Consider the following 16,663-nt stretch of genomic DNA (forward strand, 5'->3'; position numbering starts at 1 on the left):
GCTGACATCACCTTCAACACTTTCTTTCAGGGGACTCAGACCCACTCAATCGATGGTGCTGTTGACTGTGTTGGGGCGGAGGCAATGAAGTGGAAGAAGCCTGAAGAAAGACAGTTGGCCACTAATGTGCTGATGGATCCTGGTGTGCACACTTGTTGTAAGCCCATTTCCTCCAAGGCCCTGGAATCAGCCTCTGAGTCACAGTTGACCTCATAAACAAGGGGGTTGAACTATTGTGACCCACAGGGAAAGGTCTTTCATAAAGTAGATTGCCTGACCTTTCTTCCTTGTCCCTCTTAGTCTGAAAGCTCTATTGACATCTGTTCTGTATCAGCAACACGCATGCCTCCATTGACAGATGGGTGCAGGAGGCAGTGTTTGGGGTACACTGGCTGGCAATCACACCTAACCTCCCACACAGAAGGCAAGAATATTAACACCGAACCAGCAGTGGCTTATGGCCCATTGCTGATGTCTGTAAAGCTCATTATTCATAAATGAAATCCTGTTTCCAAACTCCCCTCTATGACGCCCCACCTAAAAGGTGAAAGGTCCAGGCACACTTGCTTTCTAATGCTTTTCCCATTAAAACATCTTCATCTATAAAGTGAAGCATGCGTGTGTTCGGATACTGTGTGGTGGGATAAACAAAATGGATCCCATTTGTATAAAAGCATACAGTTCTAAATTCTCCTGCAAATCGTGGGCTTGACTTTACTCTTTCTGTGTTTTCTTTAAAGAAAAAAAAAAGGCCTAAGCCTTTTCCAAGGGATAGAACACTCATTGTGCACATATGTACACAATTCCATTTTAGAAACCTTTAGGAAAATGACACACCGCTCCGCTGGGCCCACAGGAACACACAGCAGGAGCTAGCTACGTTGTGCTGACTTATTCCAAGTTTCCATCCTCACTCAGCCCCTCCAAAAACAGCTTGGCAGGTCAGCCCAAGTGAACTTTACAGATGCAGAAGAAATTTTGAAAATCGCACAATTCCTTTGAGTAGCTGAAATTGGCAATAGCAATCCTGAGCTATCCTGTTAAGACTGCCGTTCTTGGGCCTGTGGGGTCCCTAGCTGCTGTCAGAAACCTTCTTTTACCACAAGGACGGTTGGCGGCGAAGCCCAGCATGCCCTCCTCAGAAACCAACAGTGACCTACGACCGGGAGGCCGAGAAATCTCAGGAAAATATCTGACGGGGTCCCCATTAAGACTGGGGGATTCACCTCTCAGTAGGCAACATACCACAAACAGGCACAAAATGGAGAGGACCCCCGGCAGACACACAGAGGCAAAAATGCAAACACCGAAGGTGGTCTCCAAAGGAACCTATGAAAAGGCGTTTACAACAAATGGTTTCTTCCTTTCGGAGTCTCCACATTTCCTGCTCTTTTTCCCAGTGCCTATTCCCTTCAAGCCCGTCCCGAGCTAGCATGGCCGTGCCCGTGGACACGGTGAATGTGCAGCTCAAGTTCACAAGGGACTTCCTGAAAAAGCAGAATTCCGCATCATTTCCCTGTGTCATGTCCCTGGTAGCACCATGGGCTCCGAACCAGGCTGTCAGCGGGAAGACCGCTGGTGCGGGGAAGGGGGAGGCTGTTTGGTCTGCGAAGCTTTACAGCCTCCACTGCCCAGTTGCTGCTCCACTCTGTCCTACAGGGCGGCTCTGAGCCACAACGGGATGGCAGCACCGGGCACCGGGCACCAGGCACCGTCGACAGTTAACTGCCATTCTACTCCTAGCCTCCTTCCTTTACAAGTGATTATGCTGAGTACGAACCTCGCTCCTGTGGGACAGGGATTATTTTTTCAGCTTATAATATTTATGAACCGTACATAAGAGCGCAAAGTTTCCTGGCAATCAGATTCTGGCTCAAATGTGCTTTCCAGCAGGAAGGTTTGCTTGGGAGCCGTACATCTCGATGCTTCACTCCACGTGGCGCAGTGGCTTATGGATGGTGGGGGCACTGCTGCTAAGCTCCAGGTCTGTAGTTGGAAACCACAGGCCGCCCCCTGGAAGAAAGGCGAGGCTTTCTACTCCAGTCCAGTGACAGCCCTGGAGGCCCACAGGTGCAGTTCTACTCTGCCTTCTAGGAATCGACTCAGGGCCGGGGGCTGTTTTGTCTTCTCTGGTTTGGGTCACTCAGAAAGGTGTTGGGTACAGAGCAGAAGAATCTTCGGAGACTTTAAAATGTGCTTTTGTTAGGCTTGGTACTTTAGAGAAGTAAATCCACTGAAACGCATGTATAAAAGAGTTTTATATAAAGGGTAAAGTGCACATTAAGAAAACATCCCAACCCAGTGCTGCCCAAGCCCCCAAGTCCAACCTTAACCCATATGTCTGACACCAATTCACAAAGCCCTCCTCCACCTCACAAAACACACACAATGACGCCGACTGCAGGAGGAAAACTGAATCAGTGAATGTGTAAGCATCTCAGCGCTGGCAGGGGTCTCCACATGGCTGCTCCAGTACCCAGGGCTGCATCAGGGTAGGTCCATGCAGCTTCTCTTCAGGGATGTCTTGCAGGAAGTGAGCCTTGCCAGCCAAAGCAGGGAACTGGCTAAGGCAGCGGCACCCTGGTTCGACCATCAGACAGCAAGAGACCCGAGAACTAGAAAGGCGAGGCTCACTGAGCCATTTATCCCTCCGACTTTCAATTAACCCCACATGTGTTTAGCAGCCAAGTTGGCACAATAAACTTGAACTCTCTCAGTGCACCTCAAATGAGTAGAGAACGCACACTGTTAGTGAGGAAAACATTGTATTTAGAGTCATACTCAACTCACTGCCATCGAGTTGATTTTGACCCTACAGGGCAGAGTAGAATTGCTCCCTTGGGGATTTCAAAGACTTTACGTCTTTCCAGGAGCAGGCAGCCTCATCTTCCTCCCATGGAGCAGCTGGGAGGTTGGAACCGCTGACTCTTGGTTGAGCAGGGCTCCCTAAGTCACTCCGGTCCTCTTCCAAATACATCAAACCCAGCATTTCCTTTCCAGAGGATTTTAAATCCTCAGCTCACTCTTGTAAAGGTTCCGACTGCGCTAGCCCTGAGTGCAGAAGCCAGAAGTGCACATTCGAAGCAAGCACACTAGGTGATGCCCAGCATCAGCCACGATTGTGCAAGGTCCACCTTCAACTTGAAAGACAGCAGGAACCCATTGGGATAACACCTTGGGGAGGGACAGTCTGCTCTTAAAATAAAAACGCACCCAACCCATGAAACCGCAAGCCCCCCCAACTTGCCAACGAACAGGGTCTAGCTCATGGTGACCACATAGGTTTCAGGGGGTAACTGTGCTCTGCCGAGTTTTCAGGCCTGTCTTCCATGGAGATACTGGGTGGGTTTGAAACTCCAACCTATCAGTCAGTTGTCCAGCACGTAACCATTGGTGCCTCCCTGAGGGAAGCTATACGTACTCCATACAGACCTGAAGCATGAATGTTAAAAAATATGCATCAGCATATCATAACAAATACATTTTAAGTCAGTCTGTTTTCTAAAGAAACTTTTGAGTTTTTATAAAATGCTTTTTAGACTACAGCAACAAGCCAGTTCAAAGTTGAGGTCTCCCATGACAACTGTCCAAGTGAGTCTTGGATTTAAGGGAAAACTTTGTTCGGAAAATAAGAAATATGAAGTCTTGTCCATAAGGGAAAATGTTCATCATGATTAATTATAAGTAACAGCAGGTGTTTGTGCATATTACAGCAAGTTTGCTTTGCTACCTGATAACCCAGCCAAACTATCAATCAAACATGAAGCCAGAATAAAGACATTTTCTAATACAAGGTCTCAAAAAATGTCCCATAAGCTTTTCTCAAAAAGCTGCCTGTATGTTCTGCCAAAATGAGGGAATTAACTCAGAAAAAACGAACCCAGGGGATCCGGCAATTCAAGAACCCGTGGAAACCAATGTAAGAGAAACAGAAGGAATCCCAGGATGACAGCGAAAAGTCTTGGGGGGAAATGAGCCCACTCCCATTGGAATGCTTCTGACTTCTAGTAACCTCACAGAGCGCAGAACTGCCTTGTAGGGCTTTCGCCATCTTCAGCGAAAAGACCACCAGCCCTTTTCGGTCTAGGAGTGACTGGTGGGTTTGAACAACTAAGCTTTTGGTTAGCAGCCAACCGCTGAACCGCCATGCCACCAGAGCCAATGCCGAGAAATTCCAGATTGAAACAAGGCAAAGCCCATGGATGAACTTCTCAAAGATAAACTTGAAAGAATAATTAAAGTGCTTAGACGGATTGAAGAGAGATTTCTGTAAGATGAGAAAGGTTTGGGGCCAAGTATACAGGACACTTCAAAAACCAATACAAATACCAATGGGGGGGCACGGAATCATTGGGTGGGAGAGTCACTGAGGAAAGAAAAAGTAATGTTGGTGTCCTACAGAAAGAAGCTGCCATTGGCTTCTGCAAAGGGCAGGTAATAGAAACACAGATGACTGATCCAAAGTACAAGATCAGAGGGCTGGGAAGCTGGGAAGAAGCAAACGGTGTGACTGGGGACAGGGCATGGTGCTGCCAAGGAAGAAGGGAGAGCGAGTGGGTCACCTTTCAGACCCAGGCAGGAACTGCTAAGTCAAGGTGAAAATCAGAAGTAGACGTATAAGTCCATTATGTAGAGACTGGAGGTAAAAACTAGTAAATAATTCAAGCAAGGAGATGAGTGGGTGAACAAGAAGGATGTCAGCCCTTTGCTGCATAAAGTTTATGTGCTAGTTAAGTCTGGAGGGAGGGAGAGGGGGAGAGAGAGGAAAGAACTTGAGATGCATTCTGGGAAAAAATGGACAGGGCATGTTGTTGTTGTTGTCAGGTGCCATGAAGTTGGTTCCAACCCATAGTGACCTCATGCACAACAGAATGAAACACTGCCTGGCACTGGGCCATCCTCACAATGGTTCTTATGCTTGAGCCCATGGCTGGAGCCAGGGTGTCAATCTATCTTTTCGAGGGCCTTGCTCTTTTTTCCTGCCCCTCTATCAAACGTGATGTCCTCCAAGGACTAGTCTCTTCTGACACGGACCAAAGATGTAGGACGAAGTCTAGCCATCCTTGCCTTCTGCCTCCCAGGAGTACTCTTCCATAACACAATGAAAGCAGAGGCCCGCGACTGGGAGGTGTCGGGTTATTCGGGACAGCGTAGTCAGGCAAGGTATTCATGAAGAGGTACCTATTGGTAGAGGCAAAACAAGGAGCCAGTTCTAAAAAGGGCCAGGGCATCATAAGAATGAAAACAATGCTTCCTAATGCTATGACGAGGCTGCTTCAAGGTCAGCTCTCCGAAACCACCAGTAGCTCCACAGGAGAAAGATGAGGCTTTCCACTCCCATAAAGACGGACAGCCTCGGACACCCACAGGGCGGTTCTAGCCTCTCTTACAGGGCCACTGTGAGTCAGAATAACTTGATGGCCGTGAGTTTAGTTTGGGTTTTATACAGTAGTAATTAACATTAATATCAATTACCGCCATTTTCTAAAAATTAGCATAATTTACATAGAAAGAATGACTTAATTTGTATTGGCTGGCTATTTGGGAACAAATCAAGCTAGCTCTTGTAGATTGAATTGTGTTTACCTCACTCAACCCCAGCTCCCCAATACTTGCATGGGTTGGAATCCTAACCCCTAAATCTGTGGATATAATCCCAATCGTCAAAAGGGCTTTCTTTGTTAAGCTAATGAGACCCTAATCAACATAAGGTGAGTCTTTCACCTGATCACTTTTGAGGCAGAAAAAGAGGAGGTACAGGAGAGTGGAGTGCTAATGCTTTGGGTGGAGATCTGCATAGTCAGCAGTTCAAAACCACCAACAGCTCCTCAGAAGAGACTGGGCTTTCTACTCCCATAAGCAGTTGCAGTCTGGGAAGTCCATAGCGTTGACTCGATGGCAGTGAGAGGGTGAGCAAAGAAGCCCAAACAGACCCGCCAAGGAAGACAGGCTCCCGTGCTGGGAGGAGGACGCAGGGCAACCCACAGAAGCTAAGACAGGGATGCTGCCTGCCTCCCGAGCTGAGCGAGAGCCTTCCCCTGCAGCCAGTGTCCTGAATTTGGACATACATTTCTCATCTTCCAAGGCACCTACTTGTAGTATTTCTGTCACAAAGGCACTAAGGAACTAAGATCGGATCTCATCATCAAATATCCATTTATCCAGCGGAACAAACTGTGGACGTTAAGGCATTTTTGTGGAGTTGATACCACCATACGTGTCAGAGTAGAACTAGTTTTCAATGACTGGCTTAGTGGGAGCAGACCACCAGGCCTTTCTTAGGCAGCGAATCTGGGTGGGCGCCATGTTCCTCACGTCCACTTAGCAGCTGGCTGAGCACATCAACAGCATCGTGATTGGTGCTGTGGCGGGGGTTCTGACTCGTAGCGACCCTAGCACAACAAGAGGAGACGCTGTCCATTCATGCCAAGCACATCTGACCCCAAGGCAATGAGTTTGGTTTAGGAGTTTTTCAGCTCGTCTGGTGTTGCCACCACAATTTTATGGGGACTCCAAGCTCAAGGGAAAGAAATACTGCCTGGTCCTGTGCCATCCCCGGGACTGGTTGCAGAACCGACTACTACGATCCACGGGCTTCTCACGGGCTGATTTTCAGAAGTAGACTGCCAGGCCATTTGTGCTTAGAAGCTCTGCTGAAGCTGGTTCAGCATCACAGTGACGTGCCGCAAATCACCACTTACAAGAAGGGCTTCACGTGAGCCCCAGCGGCTGGAAGAGGACTCGGGTCTCCAGCCTGAAAAGCAAGTGTCCTCCTGCTGAGCTATCAATGCCTTCAGCAGTCCTGGCAAGATGCACCAACATAAACCACCATGACACAGTCCTCTGGGAACCACGCTTCCCGCCTAGTCTTTGCTAAATGCAAAGGCGAACAATGGCATCCAATCGCTTCCCTTTTTAATTTCATGAAGGCTTAGGACCAAGGAATGGCATACAGAAATTAAGAGGTAAGAAAGGGGTGGAAAATATTTATAATATCTGACAGGCATAAGGTTCATAACATATAGGGTTCTTATACAACTGTAAGAATAGAAAGCATAAAAATAAGGAAAGGCTATAAAATATAAATGCCTTTCCTTATTCATAACTAAAGTGAGATACAACTGTAGAGAAATTACAAAAACTAACGGTGCAGAGCATCATGGTCATGTACAGTGGCAGAGTTATGTACAAGGGTACCAGAGTGAAGGGGCGAGGGGGGCGCGAACTCCTACTAAATGCCCCACTTGTTAAGCTGATGCTTGTGGGGAATGCCTCACCCAGAAGGAGCGGCTTCACTTTCTCACAAAAGCACCATATGGGCTGAAAGGAACCCTGATATGCAGTGTGGGTGAGAAAGTGCACAAACGGAATGCTCACGTAGGGAGTAGATGAACTGATACAGCCTCTTCGGAGAGTAATTCTGAAAAATCTATCTAAATAAAATACCCAAACAGTTTCACCCAGCAATGCTACTATTAAGATTTTGCCACACACGTAGTCCAAGATGTGTAGATAAGGATGTTGTATACACACACACACACACACACACACATACCAGAAACAGTACACATAATTCATTAATAGAATTTCTTGAAGGGAAAATATTATAATGATTGCACTGTTTTTGCTGAGGGGATTAAAGGGACCATCAGAAATATAAGAACCTTGGTGTTGGCGCAGTGGGTTACAAGTTGAGCCGTTAACCTAAAGGTCAGCCGCTCGACACCACCTGACCTTCCATGGGAGCTCGGGGAGGGCTCTGTTTCTGCAGAGATTCGCAGGCCTGGGGACCCACAGCAACAGTTCGGGTCCCTGTGAGCTGCAACTGACTCAATGGCAGTGAGTTTGCATCTTTGGTGGCCCCGTGGTCAGGGGCTGGGCTGCTGACAGCAGGGTTTGGGCCTTGCTGCTTGGACCCACCAGCTAGCTGCCCCACAGGAGGCCGATGAGGCTGTCTGCCCCTGGGAAGATTCACACTCTCAGAAGCCACCTGGGCATTTAAAAATAAAGCATGGAACTAGTTCCTACGTAAGCTACATGAAAAAAATCTCAAAGTACCTGGTATCTCAGTTGTGTTTGATCAACACACAGAGCTGGAATTCCTGGGTAGACAGAGGTACAAAGTTGAAGTTGGACCTCTACCACTCACCATCCTCAAGAATGAACTAAACAAATGCTGTGCCACCGACGTGAATGTGAGACAAAGCTGTGCACTTTCTGCACACAGCAGCATCCCACCTCGTCATGCATGACCTTGTTTAAGCAATAGCTTCTGAGATACAATACCCAAAATGCTCCCGGGGTAAAACAAACAAACAAACAAAGCTAGATTTTTTTTTTTTTGAGCTGGAAGTCACACTGCTGAGAGAGCTAAAAAAACAGCTCAGAAGATGGGAGAAAACATTTGCAAATCATTGATCTGGTAAGGGAGCTGTATTAAGGAATTGCTCATATTGCAATTCAACAAGCTAAACAACCTAATTAAAATCGAGCAAGCTATTTAAACGGACATTTCTTGAAAGATAATGTACACATGCCAATAAACACATGAAAAGCCACTACTCAATGCCATGAGTCCTGAAGTCAAATCAAAACCATGAAGAAATACCTGCCGGGAGAGCGGTAATCAAAAAGACAGATGTGTTGGGCTCAATGCAGAGACATTGGAAGCCTGAGACACTGCTAGTGGGGATGTCAAATCGTGCAGCTGCTTTGGAAAATAGTCTGGCACTTCCTGCAAACATGAAACACAGTTACCTCATGATCCATCAATCTCATTCCTAGGCATATAACCAAGAGAATCGAAAACATATGTCTACACGAAAACTTCTCTATGAAAGCTCACAGCAGCATTGTTCATAAGGGGCAAAGAATAGAGATAATCCAAGTGTCTGCCGATGGATGAGCAGATGAGTCAACCGTGGTGTGTCCATTCACAAGGAGCCCCGTGGCACCGTCGTAAGCACGGAGCTGGTCACTCTCAGAGCGGTTCACGCCCATCGGTCGCGATGAGGGAGAGTCATGGGGCAGGTGACCTGCTCCCCTAACGATGTCACATCTCTGAAACCCCGTGCAAGGTTGCCATGAGTCAGACTCGCCTTGATGTGGATGTGCAGCCATACGGCAGACATTCAGTCAGCAAGGAAACGAGCTGAAGTTCAGACCCGTTCTACAACAGGGGTGACCTTGGAAAACATTCGGGGAAGTGAGAGAAGTCAGTCACAAAAGACCACACAGGATAAGACCCTTTACAGGCAGGAGAGGGGCAGCGAGAGAGAGGAAGGCCCCCAATGAGACGGATGGACATGGCGGTTACCACAGTGGGCTCAGACCGACAAACAACAGTGCAGCAGGCACAGGACCGGGTCGTGTCTTGTTCTGTTGTACACTCTGGGGCGGGTCGACTTGATGGCATCTAACAACTCAGGCAATTCCTGAATTACGAATGAGCTGTAGTCCTAAACTCCATCTGCCCAGTGTACACTGATTCTATGCATAAAACATTAAAGACACATAATATCATAATAGTAATCATACGTTGATGCCCATGACCGAGCTGTTATGACAAGCCACAATAGGTTCATAATGGGATGATCATAATCCCGGGGCTTTCCCTCTATGAAAGAACAAGAACGGGTAAACCCATGGACAAAAAGCGCTTCCCCAGAGGAAGACAGCAGTCTGCCCCTGTAAACATAGGCAGCCTTCGAAAGCCTGGATAGGGTCACTAGGAGTCAGAACTGACTTGGCGGCAGGGGTCTTGGTGGGTGTTGTTGTTGCACTTGGGCTGGGGAGCTCTGGTGGCATAGCGACTAAGCATGTGTGCTGCCAAACGAAAAGGCCAGGGGTTCGAACCCAGCAGTAGCTCCACAGTAGTTCCACAGAAGCAAGCTGTGGCTGTCCGCTTTTGTAAAGACTGCAGCCTCGGAAACCCTCGGGTTGCTACGAGTCAGAATGGACTGGGTTGCAGTGAGCTTTGGGGTTTTTAGGGCCGGCAGTGTGTGGGATTGACTGCAGGTGGACTACAGGGGACTACAGGGTTTCTTTTCGAGGGGACAAAATTATTCTAAGATTAGATTGTGATGGTGGTTGTACAGAACCGGAGTACACCGAAAAGGAGTGAACTTTATCATTTAAGTGGGTGAGGTATATGGCATGTGAATACTATTTTAAATATAGCTGCTTCAAAAACAGGAAACAATGGGTCTAACTGCATCTTCCAGAATTATTAATGGTCTTTCTATAGACCAGAGAGAGAGAGAGCGAGAGATGCAGCCCTAACCAGAGGGCTCATGAGAATCTGCAGTTAGGAGAGTAAGACGCAACCTCGCTTCTGCCCTATAGTGAGGTTTTGGACCAAAGCCTAGATTGAGCAACAATTATGAAGGACCGGACTCTGCTACTGATCCATTAGACTCAAAGCAACCTTGCCCTCCTCCCCACTCAGCATCTAAAATGAGCATTGCCTTTATCAGTCATCCCTTGAAGGTGCTCCAGACTCCATCAGCTAGCAGTCCGCTGGGATCAAACTGAACAAAGTTCTTTACACCTTTTGTCCACCCAGCGGCAAACAGCTAACAAGGAGTTAGAACAAAACATCGGGGAGAGTCAGAGGGCTGATGCTCTCAGGCTCAGAGAGGAACACAGATGTGGTCATAAAACTACCAGATGACTTCGCTTTTGTTGTTGAGAAAATGAGAACCTCCCAGGCGAACACAGAGGACTTGCGTGGACATCATGAGGAGGAAGACAGCCTCCGTCAGCACCCTCAGGGACAGACCAAAAAAACGAAACACTGTCTGCTCACGATGGCGGTATAGGTTTGGCCGCTTCAATGTATATAGTCTTTTCACTCACAAAGCTCAGGACTTCCGATACAACAGCATCTTGTGTGATAGCGCTGACGTCTCTTCCAGTCAGGAGTCGAGCATCTCTTGTTTGTTATAGATTGCATGATCTCTCACTTCATTATGAATTATGACAACATGTTTGCACACACACCCCAGTTCCAGATAAGAGATAGAACAGTCTTATTTTTAGTCTTCTGCTCTGCTTCTTAGACATCATTTAGATGGCATTCCTGGATCATTTGTGAAAGTGAAATAGACATATGTGGTCCAGTGAACTGTTTGATGTGTTCCGATTCTTTTAGCCACAGTCTTTTGCAGCTCCGACCAAATAATTTTTTTCCTGATGGGTTTGGGTAATGGAAGGTGAGGGAAGAAGTTTAATAGGAATAAATGGTTCATTTGTGATTATGAAAGTTGGGAACTCTGAGGATGGGTCAAATCTGCCATCCTTCTGATGAGCTCTCAGAAGTGGGCAGAGAGGATCTCAGTACCATCCAGAATAAGACCTCGGAGTGGAGCACATCCTCTGGATCCTGAAGCTACTTTATCCAGAGACAGAAAGCATGAGTGACACCAGAGAATCAGCACAAGAGCCAGAGCATGAGAGCAGCGGGCGGGTGTCACAGCCTACAGAGGTGGGAAAGTTGATTGCCTTCAGGCAGGGGGCTTGCTTGTGGAGTGAAATGGGCCTCCAGATGTTTACCTGGGGAGCTGGTTGTTGACCTATGGAGCTAAAGCAGAACATCTTGGGTTAAGATTTATGACAGAGTGGAGGGCGGCAGTAACCTTGTACAAGCAGAGCCCAGGCCAAGTGGTTGAGGGTCAGAGAGAGGCCTGCCGGCGTAGCAGAAAAGAGGCTGTCCTGGTCAAAGAACGACATCCTGGGTATTTCTGATCCTGAACTGTCATCAGGTATCTTCTCTAATAAAGTCCATGACCATGAGTGTGGGGAGAATGGTCTTTTGAGTTCTATGTGGCCATTTGCAATAACTTATTGAACTCAGCTGAGAAGTAGAGAGTGCCGTGGGAGGGGTGGTTGGTGCCAGAATTGGTAAGAAGCCTGGAGGGTGAGGAGTGTCTGACCTTAGCCTTGTAGGAGTCAGTCTTGAACTGATGGGTTTGCTTGTCCTCTCTTGTAAAGCCAGAGAAGTTCAAACACTGGCCCCACATCTTTGGTTACGCCTAGTCTTGTATTCATTCTAATGGTATTGTATGGCAAAAGAACCTACAGCACTTTCTAATTACCTGCTGTCGTGGAGGGCTGATTTAATACAGTGCAGAAATTTAAAAACAAAACAAAACAACCCTCTTTTTGGCCCATCTTGAGATGAAAGAAGTCACAAGGCTTTCAAGTAAAACAAAAAAGGACCAAGGCCTGTTGCGCAATGCAATTTACTAAACTTAAGGTCCTAGTCAACAACTACAAAACGAAATCTAAACCTACACACCAAGCCCAACACTCAGCAGTAGGAAACTTCTTTGCTAATCCAGAAAACTGCATCCTTAACAGCAAGGGGAAGGTCTGATCTTTTCTGGATTCTAATTTTTCTCTCCTTTTGCAGAAGGGCTTGCTTAGATAACACAGGGAGTGACGTTCTGTGATGGAAACAAACGTGTGTGTGTGTGTGTGTGTGTGTATCACTCTATCTGGTCAGACATCCTGGTTTCTGCCTGTCATTTCCTTGATCCAAGATCCTGTTGATGTTTACATCCTTTCAGAAGTCTATCAAATATCTTAATGAATAACATACATGGTCCGCTCAAATTCTTGTTTTCCTCCCCTAAACCGTTGATGGAAACATATCAAAATGGTACCTTTTGATTTCTTTCCTCATTATCCAATCACGAGTAAAGCCACACACGCACAAAAAATAAAAAGAAAACCAAAAAAACCCAAAACGTTGTTTATCCCCACACCCTGGGGAAATGCCAAGCCGTAGGACCTTCCTTCCCTTTTTTGTTTAAGCGAATGGAAAAGAAACTTTTAAGACGGGACTGTGTAAGTCAGAAAGGTTACCGGGCGTTTCCATTAAAACGGACCCCAGCCCTCGGTAATGACGTTGGCACGCGATGTTTCCTTAACTTTCGCAGCGTATGAGGCTAACATAAACAAGGCCAGTATCACTGGAAACAGTTACGCGTTTGTGCGCAGTTGGTTCGAAGTATTCAGCCCTCGGCCAGCCTAAGAGAAGGCGTTCAGCACTTCGACTGCGAATAACAAACCATAAATCAGTGGACAAGCTTGACCGAATTCCGCTCAGATGTGTTCGGAAGCCAAGCGTAAACACAGAAAAACCCTGCTGGCGTGCCGACCCGGCTCTGCGTTTCGCGTCGGTCAAACGCACACGGAGTTTCTCGGAACTTCCTGGCTCCCGAGTAACCAGAGCCCGGGCAATCCCAGCGCAGGCATCCCTTTCGGGAAAGGGGGCCTGTGCCTTTAAGGTAACATCGGCTCCATCCCAAAAGGCATTCCACTGCTCCACCACAAAGAGTTTAGGGAGCGCTGCTCCGGGCTCCCTCCGAGGGGCTGCGCCCGGCCGGCCCGCCCCGAGCCCTCCCCGGGGGCGCCTGGGGAGCCAGCCCGGGGCCCGCGCGCGCCCCTGGGCGCACCCGGGGCGCCCCGCACTCACCGCTGCCGGGCTGCGGGGACAGCGTGGACACCGAGGTCTGGCCCATGGCTCGGGTCGCAGGGCCGGCTCCAATCACGCGGCTCTGTGGGTCCCGCGGTCATGGGTGCGCTCCCAGACAGCCGTGCCCGCGCTCATTTCCCGGCCTGTGCGGCGCTGCCCGCCGGTCCCTCGCCTCCGCCCTGGCGCGGGTCTCCGAGCCCGGCCGGCCGCAGCCGGCGCGGCGGATCCTGCCCAGCGGATGCCTGTCATTCCTCTATGCAGATTAGCTGGGGTCAAGGGTCACGGGGAGGAGGGAGCCAGGGAGCCCAGGCTGGTCCAGCAGCGGCCTCGGGGCTGGGGACCGCACCCCGCAAGGTAACCGAGGGTTCAGGTGACTCCCCTTTGACTTGCAAGGGTCAGTGTCAAGGGATCCCCTAGGGCCAGAAGCAAAGGAATTAAAGTCCTTAGTCACGGTTCTTAATTTAAGGGAACCGGTTTCTTTCAAGTTTGCCCTTCCTGACTTTCTGTGCGCAGTTACTTTGGGCGCTGCTTCTGGGTTTTAAAAGTAGCTGTTAACAAAACACACACAAACACACCTTGGATGGCCGCAGTCCAGTCCTGAACCAGATCTGAGTGATGGGTCCACCTGATCAAAGACCGGTTCACTCACTGTGCCCTCTTCCACCCAGAACCCCAGGATGCTCCCCACACCTGAAGGCCAAGGGATTGGCTGTGGTGGGTGAGGACGCCTAGGGAGGGGCTCTAGATTAACCAATGCCAAAAAAAACACCCATCATCGACAATGATCATGTATTTCAGAATATGTTTCTTGAACATGGGGTGTCCCTGGGTAGCATCACACTCTACTGCCCGCCAAAAGCCTAAATCGTCCCAGAGGTGCCTTGGAAGAAAGGTCTGGAGAGAGCTACATCAGAACAGAAGGGTCTCAAAAGCCGTATGACGACACACGCAGAGTGTCTATGAGCTGGGGCCCAAGCAACAGCAACTGGGTTGTTTCTGGTGTGGTTACAACATCTTCTTCCATCTCGGTCTTCAAAATCTGCATACAAGTGAAGTCTCCCTTCGTACTTACAATCGATTGGTATGATGGGTCTGGAGGGGCAGCACACGCAGCCACAGCATGCGGTTACATACATGTGATCCCGTGGAGTTGATCACCGAGCTGTATGCACTCCATTTTCCATGTTTTTCACAATGTCACAACTGCCCTTGCAGTTAAAAAAATTTTTTTAAGGCAGTATGTTTGCATTGCTTACTAGAGCTTTCACATGGATAGGTTACCCTACACGTTGTTGAATTCTAAAGTACGAAAAAGCTAAGACCATCATACCTTAGACACAAATTTACTCTTTCCCAAACTTTGTCTTATTAAGATAATACAGACATATTTTCTTTTTTGAAAGGCCTTTGTGCATTACTGAAGGTGCCATTTCAGCCCCCACCCCCTGTTGTAAGTCAGGGGGAAGGTGGGCTTGTTTAACTGCTAACAGAAACATCATCGCCAGCGGGAATCTACTAGTCTGGTACTGGGGAAGAAAGGCCATCTACTTCAGTAGCTTAGTCGTTGTCTGCGCCATCAAGCCCATTCCAATCATAGAGACCCTAAGGTTATGCTCATTGACCACCTACAGAGTGTAGTGATACTTTGAAAACCATAGGCTCACCAAGAGTTGGCATGGATTCCACAGCAACTTAAAAAATCTTTTAATGGTGAGGATGGAGTCCCTGGGGGGTGCAAATGATCACCCCAGTGGCTCGTTGGATCCTTGAGAGGTTTAGTTCACTGGGGGGCACCAAGGCAAAGTTCTGGATCTACCTCCCAAATTCCAGTGACTTGAAAACCCAATGGGACACAGTTCTACGCTGACCTAAACGGTGTCCGCTGGGACTTGGGGAGGACGCAATGACAACTGGTTTTTAAACTACTCGATTCCGATAGAAAATGTGTGAGAAGGAGTTTGATAACTGGGGAATGAAACAACTCTAACAGTGCGGCCTTTCCTTGGCTTTGTTGCCTTTTTTAAAGAACTGGAGCGAATGGCAACAGTAGCAAATGATGTCAGCTGTTCTTTGAACAGCAGTGCGGTAGGGAGGTCCGCTCCATCCTGCCTCTCACGGCAGTGTCCGAACTAAGCAAGGCAGCGGGTTGTAATGTGGCTCTCAAATTTTATCTGGCCTTCTGCCCCTTTTCAGGAAAAGAAAAAAAAATCCACAGCATCCTCCTGGCAATTTAAAACATTGTGTTATAGTTCAAAAGCCTGGATAAGTGTGGGCGCCTGCTTTTCCTGCCTCTCTGGGTCATTCCAGGACCACCTCCCACCTGGGGGTTGGGAAAAAAGATCACATTGAGTTGGCATAGTAAAAGTAGATAGGCATATATATTTTTTTAATTCACAAAAGCTGAACAAAAGCTGGAATGCTGTCTTTTACTACCAGTATCTTTCTTTTCCTTGAAACTTAGTAGTGTTTCTTTTCATCTTCAGGTTCATATGTCAAGCCTTACGGATGTACTCTATAGTTCTCATTTTCAAGCTTTGAAATTTTGTCTACATTTACGTCATTCAAACCCTGTCATGGTTTTTCTCCTTATTATACCCATGATCCTCCCATCAGGTCATATACTTCTCCCTGAAACGTCAGTTCTATGACGTTATCCTTACAGCACGTCCACTAGAACCGCAGGAAGCGTGCACCACGGTTTCTTGACAAGGGTGGGGTAGTTATTCTATCTTGTTTCCAGAGCTTGGCATGTATGGCCTTTATTTGATAAAAGCTAACAAGGTTTACTAATAAAGCTAGAAAAACACACACACACAGACAGAGAGAGAACGCAAAATCCTGGAATTCCATTGCTAGCTCAGAGCAAACAGGTTAGAACTTAACCATGGAACAAGAATATTTTAAAGTAATTTCCCTCCAAATTGTCTTTCATCTTATTAGAGTTCATCTGCTGCTTCATTGCCAAATCAGACCATTGTACTATGTGTTTTGTGTATGTGAATCCCAGGGATTGTACTCTGAAAATGTTTGTCAAGAGTTGAAAAAAACATTCTAAACAAGATTAGTCCCCGAACTATGCGTGTTTACTTCTTTGGAGTTTACTCCATTTGCCCACCCTTGTTCTGTATGGCTAACCCAATCTCTTACCCAGAGATCTCTGGGCAATGCTCAGAGGTAGGGGTA

The 16,663-nt window shown here is 47.7% G+C and overlaps 1 protein-coding gene across 4 annotated transcripts in view; it reads right to left on the reverse strand.

The window, feature by feature from the left end:
* Positions 1-13,719, reverse strand: part of PHACTR2 (phosphatase and actin regulator 2) — a 127,933-nt gene extending 114,214 nt beyond the window's left edge. For all 4 annotated transcript variants that reach the window (XM_075554443.1, XM_075554441.1, XM_075554442.1 and 1 more), the window contains exon 1: positions 13,481-13,719. In XM_075554443.1, coding sequence (XP_075410558.1) covers positions 13,481-13,526 — 46 coding nt within the window. In that variant the 5' untranslated portion in view covers positions 13,527-13,719. The remainder of the gene's footprint in view (positions 1-13,480) is intronic.
* Positions 13,720-16,663: the final 2,944 nt, after the last annotated feature.

This window comes from Tenrec ecaudatus, chromosome 7 (assembly GCF_050624435.1).
Source record: "Tenrec ecaudatus isolate mTenEca1 chromosome 7, mTenEca1.hap1, whole genome shotgun sequence".
Taxonomy (NCBI): Eukaryota; Metazoa; Chordata; class Mammalia; order Afrosoricida; family Tenrecidae; genus Tenrec; species Tenrec ecaudatus.